At 42.1% G+C, this 10,546-nt stretch overlaps 1 protein-coding gene across 1 annotated transcript; it reads right to left on the bottom strand.

Annotated features, from left to right (window-relative positions):
• Window positions 1-5,914: 5,914 nt before the first annotated feature.
• LOC138199219 (uncharacterized) lies at window positions 5,915-9,020 on the bottom strand. Its single transcript, XM_069151154.1, has 2 exons — window positions 8,832-9,020; window positions 5,915-7,522 (listed from the first exon to the last, which is right to left on the bottom strand). Exons 1-2 carry the CDS (start codon window positions 8,857-8,859, stop codon window positions 6,306-6,308), a joined length of 1,245 nt encoding a protein of 414 aa, XP_069007255.1. The 5' UTR covers window positions 8,860-9,020; the 3' UTR covers window positions 5,915-6,305.
• Between the last annotated feature and the right edge of the window lie 1,526 nt (window positions 9,021-10,546).

Genomic DNA, 10,546 nt, shown 5'->3' with positions numbered 1-10,546 from the left:
TTGTTCTTTAATATCCAAAAATGGTTCCCATTGAAGAGTACATTTAAAAAAAATACCATATTTACTTTTGTGAAGACATTATAAACTATAAATCAGACCCTGTGCCTCAATCATAAATCTGTCTGCAGTTGGGCCTCTGATTGAATGTCTTTGTTTTAGCTGGTTGATCTGGCAGAACAATCAATGTAAAGTTGTCACAATGCACTCTGGGAAGGTGTGATGATCTAAACATCAGACTCGGCAGGTAATTAGATCATGAAAACAATCAATAGCTGCAGCCTTTACATACTAACGCCGCTTCATACTGAACAGCAGCTGCTGTAAAGCTGAAGCAGCTTCTGTAAAGGCCCCGGTGTGAAGTAGCTGTGGTCTAAATCATATCACTGATACTTGAAGGCTGTTTACCATTTCCAAACCACAAACAAATAGAGACATTCCAGAAAATAAACACTGCTTGTCATCCTAGAAGACAAAAAAATAATATTGGAATTTTAATTGAGAAATGTGCCTGAGTGCAGAGACAAATGGTCCTCTGTGGTGACAGACATCCGCTGGAAGAAGACGTGATCTAAATATTTAGCCAATTCATTTCCTTCCAGTGGATCAAACTATGGCTACAGTGCGTGTCCTCATTTACCTCCTGCCCCCTCCATCTAAACATTTACCCCAGTGGGTTGTTAACATTTAGATATAAATCTGCCCCAAAAGAAAAATAATAATGTTGGGAATGTTTACAGGACATAGCGGGCTTCTTCAAGTTAAATGTCATCGTCTGAAAAAAGCAAAAAAAAAGAGTTTTGTATGCTCCTTAAAGAGGGGTTTCTACTGAAGACTAACAAACAAACGAGCTCATGCACACACTCGTACTCAGGTCTGTAGGTCTGGAGTCCTCGCTGAACTGTCAGATGCAGGTCTGCTCTTGATGAGGTGACGCGCCTCGTCTTTCTCGTGCAGCTCAGGGCACCCACTGGCCCCCGTCTGTCAGCTCAGGGCCCCCGAAGACAGATGGCTGAACAATGCGGCCCCGAAGGGGCTGACAACCACTCGTCCACTCAGATGACATGAATAGGACCATGTATTCTGAGTCTTTATAAAAGTTTAGTTTCTGAAATGTATTTCTATCTCGGTAACCTTTTGATCCTCTTTGTGCTGTCTGGTCACTGAGCCCCGCCCCCTTAGATACGTGTTGCTACGCCTGTCAAGCTCGCCACAGTTTACAATGACAGCCTGTCTAAAATGAGGCGTGGTTACATGAGCAGACCTCTAATAAGCATGAATGAGGAGCAGGAGGAAGGGCAAGCCGGAGGTGTGGCGACCTCCGAAAGCTTGCGTGCATGCTGAGGACTCATGATAATGGCTCTCACAAAGCCTCCCCGCTTGGCAGCGGGCCAGCTCTCTCCACCTAACAGAGACCTGCACCTTGAGCCTCGGGACTCAACTGGCTGGCTGGCTGGCTCTGATGTGTGTTCATTGTGTGTGTAGATCCCGGGGATTACTGGGCTGAAAGCAGAGAGGCCTGTGTCTTTCTGACAACATCACGGCTCAAACCCCTATCAGAGTTTAGGAAGTGGTCTAAAATAACATGCGGTCGGTGACATAGATTCTTCCAGAGTGTGTACATTAAAGCTGCTGTTCCAGCTCACAGTTGGAATCCGAGACTGATCGGTGAAGTTACATCAGCTGCGTCCCAGCTCCATAAAATCAAGCAGGTATGTGGTGTTACAATGAAACATGACAAAGACAGAAAAAACTGCCAGTTTATTGTGTTGTTTGACGAACTGACTTTGATTGACATACATCAGTAGGTTAACTACATATACTTTGACTGCTTTCATAGAGTCCAGTATGTACTTTATGATATTTCCAGTTGAGATAAAACCTTTTCTCTGTAAAAAAAAATTAAATATGAAAATAGTAACCTGTTTTTTTTGTAGCTGTTTGCTGGACAAGTGGCGACCCACCCTGACATCATCCATTGGTTTGTGAGCTGGCGCTTTAAAGCCGCATACTTTTTTTGGAGCCAGATGTGACCATATTTGGACCAGCGAGCAGTGGATCTGACTGAAAAACCAGAGGACACTACAGCAGCAACCTGACTGCACCGCAGGCATGTCAACCAAACCAAACATACCTCTCCTTGATGATTTATATCGAATTCATTCATTATTTAATTATTTTTAGGAGGACCACCAGAACACTGATCAGAAGGAGTGAATTTAACTGATGACACCATCATTTATTGTCTTTGTGTTTCATTATATGGAGCTTGAGGTTTCTTGGAGCCAGCCCCTGGTGGCCCTCAGTGGTATTGCATTTCTAAGACACTTCAACATTGCCTTCACTTTTCAGACCGAGAGTTTACATCCGTTTTTATATACAATCAATGTGTCGGACTATTCCCTGGTCGGGTGCAGTGACCTCCTGGAGTCCTGGTAATGCAGTAAGGTTGCCAGGCAACCATCAGAAACTAAACAAACAAGAGAAATGTTTATTAGTTCAGTTTATAGCTTTAGACAGATTTCGTTTTTTGTTTTGTGAACTGTTTCCAGCTTTGTGCTACATTATGCTAAGCTAACCGGCTGCTGGCTGCAGCTTTAACGTACGGACTCAAAACTGGTGTAAATGTTTTCATCAAAGAAAGCAAATTAGTGTATTTTCTAATATGGGCGGCACAGTTTAGGTCAGCATTCAACAAGTCCGAACTTTGCAACCTAACCACATATAGACAGTATAGACAGCAAAAGTGATTTACAGTAGCGCTATGACTGTAGGCTGGTTAGAAAATGGCCTTAAAACATTTCAAATTGTACCGTCAGTCTTTAAATAGATAGATTTTTATTGGCAGAAAAGTTGTGAAGGTGAAGACATTGATGCAGGTGTGACCCTGTTTTCCTGGAGGACTCTGATGCCGCGTGTCGAAGCTTTGAAGACAAATATGAAGACATACTCATCTTATGTTTGTCTTACATCGAAGCACGTTCTCCAACAGACTCCTCCAGCTCCGCTGTCACAAGGACAGACACAGGAGATCATTCCTGATACGGGAGATCATTCCTGTCCACTGCAATAAGACAGGAACTTACCTCTGGCAAAATCCATCACAAAACAACAACACCCTTGCACTGTTGTTTGTTTATTTTATTTTATTTTAATATTATTCTATTTTTTTTGTATATAATGTGCATTAAAAAAAAAAAAATCTATTTAATATTTTTTACGACCTCTATTTTTTATTTGTCATTTGTATTGCTTTGCCCTGTATATGCTGCTGTAACGTTAACATTTCCCCGAGGGATTAATAAAGTATCTCTCTCTCTCTCTCTATCTTTATATCTATCTATCTATCTATCTATCTATCTATCTATCTATCTATCTATCTATCTATCTATCTATCTATCTATCTATCTATCTATCTATCTATCTATCTATCTATCTATCTATCTATCTATCTATCTCACTAGCTAAAGAGATAAATCACTTTAAACCAACTGTTCATCTACTCTCACTGATAAAAGCCTCATCTTTCAGACCTAATACTGTATATCTACACATATTTACACTGCTCCGTCTTCATCTCGTGTTTATTCTGGCTTTGCCGAGTGGAGTTGTCCGACGCGTTGAGGAGAACTACTCTGGGTGTACTTTGACAGAGGACCCGCCGCTTCACGCCGCCAAAGGAGTCCGCGGGCAATAAAACCAAGTGGAGCGCTCCGATCCCATCAGCCTGACAATATCAATTCATCTATTTGTTTATGTTTGAGCGCTCGCTAACTGACGCAGCTACCACATGTTGAGTGGATCGCCTCGGGGCATGTAAAATATGACATTTAGGAGCTGCTGTATGTGGGGAACACAGAGTAATTATTTTCTTCCTGGAGCGCTTTATGACAATTCCTTGGGAATGTTAAACGTCGGAATTAGTTTTAGGGGGAAAATGTGTGTTTTTGCAATGAGAAATTTCATTTTGTGGTGCTGAGTGAGACATCAGCGCAGCAGAATGTGTGGGAAACAAACAGGCAGGTTTGTGTTACACACAGGGAACCCCAATTGGTACAATTTTGAATATGAAAAGTGAGCCGCGCAGTGGTGAATTACTAAGCGATGGACGCAGACATCGCCACCACCTCCCCACCCTGACCAGCCGGGTTCCCTCGGGGAACGACCGGATACTTATTAGCCAGTGATCCAGCACGAGGCCCTTAACCCGCCCCCTGTAGCACAGACACAGCACAGCACAGGGTCAACACCCCCACCCCTCCCTCCGCCCTAAGCATCATGTCCCCATCTAATTCTCCCAAAAACATCCCATGCAGGCCTGTGCACACACACCCGAATGGACTGGAGAAATCCTGCCTGTGTGAGCGGCTGATCGGAAAAACTCTTCTCTGTTTGGTTTTTAAGTTGCTCCAATTCAGGCAAGTTGTGGAACACAGAAATGTAAACTCATCTGCCTTCGATTATAAGTTTTTTTTATACTCACTGTAGGTCAAACTAAGGCTAGACTAATGTGTGTGAGACTGAAAATCAATATTTTACAATCCAGACACTGTTTTTTTGGCATAAATATAATATGTGGCTTAGACTTGGAAATGTAAATAATCTGCATTTAAAGGGGAAGTACCACACAGATTTCTAGGTATCTATTTTTTTTTTTATTCTGGGGCTCCGCTGACGTTAAATCCTCGCACGCGTTACAGTTAAAAAAAAAAACGTATGTATCTGCCCTTTATGCAGCTGCTCAGCTCAGCATCTATCTGAAACAGGCCCTTCAGTTCCTGTCTCTTTAAGGCCGTCCTCCTGCTGAGCCCACTGTGGTCTGATTGGCCAGTTCCTGGAAGGCAGACTTGTATCACTCAGTCCCATTGAGTGAGATGGCTTTGGTATCAACAGGGCGGGAAACTGGACTCAAAGGTGTAGAATAAAACTTGTTTCATAAAAATGTTTTCCAGCTTTATATACATTTTTACATACGTTCGCTGGATCTTTAGGTATAATATCCACTTCAAGTGATGTCACGTGACTTCTGTTGTAACTTATCTAGTTTTCACATTCAGAGCTTTTAATCAAGAGTTCAGTCTTGTAAAGTTATTCCTTAAATCTCATGAAATCAAACCTCTCTATATATTCGTTTTCATAGTGGGGAAGTCCACCATTCCTGTGCAATAGACTGACGAGTTTACAGAAGAGGATGCATTTATGTTACCATGCCACTGAACTCAGCCTCCGTCTCACTATATCCTTCTGATCGTTCACATATCATTCAGTTCTTTAGAAACATTGTTCCCCCATTAGAAAAGCCTCCCAGCATGCTTTGCATTTATGTTACAATTCTTTTTTCTAATTTGACAGTAGTTATATGATGGACTCTTTTTATATTTCGATCAGGGGAGTCACATGGTTTTCTCTGATTGACATGAAACATGTTGAAGATATGTACGTTTCCACTTCATCCAGTCCGCTGGCTCTTTCAAATCACTCTCATGATTGTTTCAGACTTGCAGACAGGCTGACATGTTTTACTTGATGAGCATCACTAATTTTACTTTACTTTTCTGTTAAAATTTAACCTGGAATTTTGTTGTCTGAATATAACTAATGTCGGTAGTTTTGCCAGAAGAAAACACATTTTTATTTGTCTGATGCCTCCTTATTACACACTATTTTTCCACCTGACACTCACCCCCCCCCCACCTCCCTCTCCTCCCCCTATTAGTCCGTAGGCACTTTAGTTGAATTTGATAAATTAGAAGTTATAAAAATATGAATAATGTATTATTCAAAGTTGGGCCAACGCCCATAAACAAATATTTTCAAGTTTGAAAAAACCTCATTGCCTTATAATCTAAGTGTAACCATTTCACCAGAGGATCCTACTGTGACAAACACTCAACACGGGAATCAATTAAGCATTCAGTCATTTTGAACTTTGTTTATTAACAAATGGTGAAAGAGACGTATGATAAAACATGTCGAGGTTAACATATGATTCTCACTTTATCCCTGACAGCTAAGGGGTCATCACTGATAACAAAATGTAATGTTATTAAGGCAATATACAGCATATACAGCAACTCATTCATGAATACATCATGTGACAACAACAAACAACACACAGTATCTCAGTTTTCAATGGGTATTAATTAAATGCAGAACTTAAACATGCAGAAACAAAACTCCATTTAAAATATAAGAAAACAAAAACTGAGCCAGAACTCTGGTCCACAGGCGGACCGCCTCGATGGGAGTCCTCCAGGTGTTGTGCCGTGAGCACCTGCCGGGCCTCGGCATGGTCAAAACCTCATGAACTACTCCGATGAATCTGTAGAATCGAGTTCCTCGTCCCGCTGGTTGTGGTGCTTGTAGGTGCGATACAGTCCCTGAGTGGATCCTCGTGCTTTAATCTTTTCCGCCCATTGTTTTCCGAATTGGCGCATTCTTTCGTTTTTGTAGGACTCGCTGACATGCAGATGATTATTGCTCGGTTTGACGACTTCAAAATAGCCTCTCATGAATGGGATCAATAACTGAAAGTTGCCAGCCTGAAAGAAATGTGCCTGAGGCATATTCAAAAAACGCACGAAGGGGGCGAAGTCACCTAGCTTCTCTGCATCCTCTGTTGCTAGCTTATAGTTCAGCATGTCTGATCTAAGGATAATTAAATCAGCAAGTGGAACTTCCCCAGGGGCCACGAGGTCATCTCGGATCTGGTTGTAAATACCGAGACCCGCCCCCTCCAAGCTGCGCCCTAAGTGGGCCACGTTGCTTTTCCAAGGTGCCTCACTTGCATCATGCAAGGAGAGGTACATCAGTACCAATGTGTACTTAAGAAAGTGGCACTGCTGAATCAAGTTGATAACAGCCTTACAGAAGCTGTCTGTGACCTCATAGGGCGGGTAAATGAGCTCACGTGGACGCATGCCGCCCGTGCGGTGCCCGATGAGTCTGAGGGCATGTTCCATCGCTCGGTCAGGGCTTGTAACGGCCTTTATCGATAAAGCAAAGACGTAAGTACAGACCGACGTCAGGATGTGGTCGTGAACAGGCATGCTGTTGATCAGCTTGGCTCGTTGTTTGAAAGCTCCTGGTTGGCGATGTTCAGACTCAACATTATTTCTGTGCAGTGAATTGAGATTCGCCACTATTTCTCCATGTTGATCCGCATAACAAGCTGTGGTTTGAAACTGACCCCCAGCATACTTCAGGGGGATCAGGGTGTGATCTGAGTCGATCCGCTTCCTGACTGCATGTAAGAGATCTTTGGGTGCTTGGAAACCACTTGTCAGCACGGCGATCAGCGCCTGCCCAGCCAGTAGATTGTTTCTACCATGTTGGTTTACTACTATGTCACAGAGGGTAAGTACCCCGAGGCCGAACTCCTCACTCTGATCTGGCTTGAGCCACAGATATGTGCCTTTGTCTTTCATGATCCCAAAGTCAAGACCGTGCAAACTGTGGAGACTGTGTCTATTCTTCCTTAAGCGGAGTACCCTTTCACGTAGGGTCAGCACTTCCATTCTGGTTGCTAAAGAGATAAAAAAAAATATTAAGAAAAATTACAAAGGATGAACTGAGCAAAACTTGGCAGAGACGACAATCACAACACAAAAACATTTAAGAAGCAGTGTGCAGTGTTTCCCTGTATGCATTTTGCATCGCTGCTGTAGAAACATTTTGACGAGAGGAACAGAGAAGACGACGCCGTCTTTATCTCTTAAAAAACAAACACAATATTGTTTCGCGCTACGGATGCTTGATATCCAGGTCCATTTACACACCTGTGAAGCGGATACACATTACGCTGAGCTGATAATGAGGGCACATTATTGAGTAGCTTCCGACTTCCTGAATTAATAACTTCTGAATTATATGTTGTTAAAATGCAAACGTCTCATACGAAGGAAACCAAAAAACGATAACCTAATTTTCCTCAAAACGAGCCATCTTCAGAGCTGAACAGATAAGACCTGGAACACGCAGCCTGCTGAGACACGCATCCCGTTTATAAAAATAAAACCGATGCCTATTTTCTGTATGTACAGCCGGCTGTGAGCGCAGGGATCGCAGAAAAAAAAGAAAAATACTTTGACAAATATTTAATCGCATCAGACTCATGTAGTGTTCACTCACACTTCACTTCATACATCTGCCGGTTATAATACCAGATTATTTTGGATAAATAATGCTTGAATCGTTTTTAAGGACTTTTTTTTTTGTGTGAGAATATTCAATAAATTCAGTCTTTTTCAATGTGTTGTCACGAACAAGACTTCACATATAAATGATCTCCTTTTTTGTTTTCCAATAAAAATTGCTCCAAATTATGCAACAGCACATTTTTTCAAAGCATAAATTGTAGAGCAACCAAAAGGAGATCAGGGATGTGTGAAGTGATGAAAATGTATTCTGGAAAAAGAAAAGTTAAGAATGAAGACATTGGGGAATGATTGACAGCTGATGGATGTAAACGTCACCCACTGGGTAAATTTGGGTCAAACAGAAAATGTAACGTCAAATCATGTTTGAATATTTCAGATTTTTCTACTACAACGGTACAAAAGTATCATTGTGATGCGTTAGTGCAATAGTTCGGAAATAATTAGGAGGATTCGTGTTTTTTAATGACTAAGGTCAAGGTTAATTAACTTTGTCTGTAGGTGCTGCACAAAGTAGGAAATAACAACAAAAACAATACATGACCAAATCAGGACGTATAAAAAACGGGCACACAAAGCGTGAAGCGAAGCGTTTTGTGTGCCCGTTTTTGTTTTTTTAAAGTTCACAGCGCACACACACAAAATATCAAAGCAACACTATAATCTGGAGCCACTTACAGATGTCCTGCTCTCTGCTCTGCGCCATTCTTCTCTTCGTCTCTGTCTCTCTTCTCTTCGTCTCTGTCTCTCTTCTCTTCGTCTCTGTCTCTCTTCTCTTCGTCTCTGTCTCTCGTCTCTGTCTCTCTTCTCTTCGTCTCTGTCTCTCTTCTCTTCGTTTCGCTCCTCACTCAACCCACTTCCGCCTGAGGTTATTCAAATCAACTTGTTTCGATTCCTCTGAAGTGCATGAAGAATCGAAACTAAAGAGTTTAGTGAATAAACCAACATTACAAGTACTTGAAAAGATGTAACTGTACAATATTAATTAACTCTCAAAACAAAATATAATACTGAAATGCCAAACCTTATAATAAATGCACAAAACTATAATGACATCTGAAGTTCACAGTCACATATTTAACATGGAGACAATTTAACCAAAATAACTGATGTAAATCAGGTTATTACATAAGTCATACACATTTTTTTTCTTTCTTCAGCTGTATTTACTACCTTGAGAAAGTGTAAAGTCTGCAATTGAGTTTCCAGAAGTAGAATGGGAGGCGGAGCTTCAGTTTTCAGGCTCCTCTCCTGTGGAACCAGCTCCCAGTTTGTGTTGGAGGGGCAGAAACCCTCTTTAGCTTTAAGATGAGAATCAAAACGTTCCTTTGTGATAAAGCCTATAATTAGGGCTGGCTCAGGTAGACCTGAACCAACCCTTAGTTATGCTGTTATAGGCCAACGCTGCTGGGGGACCTCGTTACATGCTGAGCTTCTTTTCTTTCCTTCTACTCTTTAACTGACTCACACCTCACCATCCTTTTCTCTCCCATAGCTTTTTCTTTTTCTTATTGTCTGTTGTCTCCATTCAGTTCCTTCGCTCGTGTAGTTTCTCTTCTTTCTTTTGCAGATGTCCCGTCATGGAGCTGCATGTCTCTGTCCTGCGCTTGTCGTCTCCACCAACAGTTCTTCTCTTTTATCTCTATGCTGTCCTTTTCTCTCTCTGCTCTCCTCTCACCCCAACCGGTCAAGGCAGATGGCCGCCCACCTCTGAGCCTGGTTCTGTCTGAGGTTTCTTCCTGTTAAGAGGGAGTTTTTCCTTCCCTCTGTTGGAGGTTTTTCTCCCTTGTTCTTCCCTCCTAGCTTATGTGGGAATTGTTGAATTATTGGGTTTCTCTGTATAATGTTGTAAAGTCTTGCTGTAAGGACTTTAATGTGTTAAGTACCATGAAATAATCTGTGTTGTGATTTGGCACTATATAAATAAAAACGTAATTGAATTATAGTAAATAACATGAACTCATTAGTAAATGATCACTGGTCTGCAGCTACTTGGAGAAACATGTCTGTCTCTTTGAATTGTCAGCATCGTTGTTGCTGCTACACTGAATGTGAGCTGAGAGCCCCGTCCACCCACAAAGTTGACTCAGTCCATCAGGCCTCAGGCCTCTCTGTGCTCTTGCAAGTCTGTGTCCTGTTTGGAAACTGGAGCGTGCAGAGATAAACAGCTGCCTCTGAGCTTATCTGGCCTGTCTGTGTGTGCTGGAAGCTACCTGAAGCCCTTCTGGGTCAAACTGGCATCCAGAGGGGAAACCGGAGGGACAGGGCAGGTTGTGTCTTTACTCGGTGGTGCTGTGGCTGTTTTTCTAGGCAGGTTTGGTGTGGCCAGTGGTTTTAGTGTTGAGTGACCTCAACCTAACCTCAGTGTTTGAGGCTCTCAGCGGGACACCTCT

The sequence above is a fragment of the Embiotoca jacksoni genome, unplaced genomic scaffold (genome assembly GCF_022577435.1).
Source record: "Embiotoca jacksoni isolate LCO1_2020_lvr unplaced genomic scaffold, fEmbJac1.0.p SCAF_17, whole genome shotgun sequence".
NCBI lineage: Eukaryota > Metazoa > Chordata > Actinopteri > Embiotocidae > Embiotoca > Embiotoca jacksoni.
Note: the sequence above shows the minus strand (reverse complement) of the source record. Positions and strands in the feature narration are given on the sequence as shown.

Bases quoted from the DNA above. Each gene is read 5' to 3' on its own strand.
- LOC138199219 (XM_069151154.1), bottom strand. From the start codon at position 8,859: ATGGCGCAGAGCAGAGAGCAGGACATCT. The intron at 7,523-8,831 runs GTAAGTGGCTCC...TTATCTCTTTAG, and splicing joins GAGCAGAGAGCAGGACATCT to CAACCAGAATGGAAGTGCTG.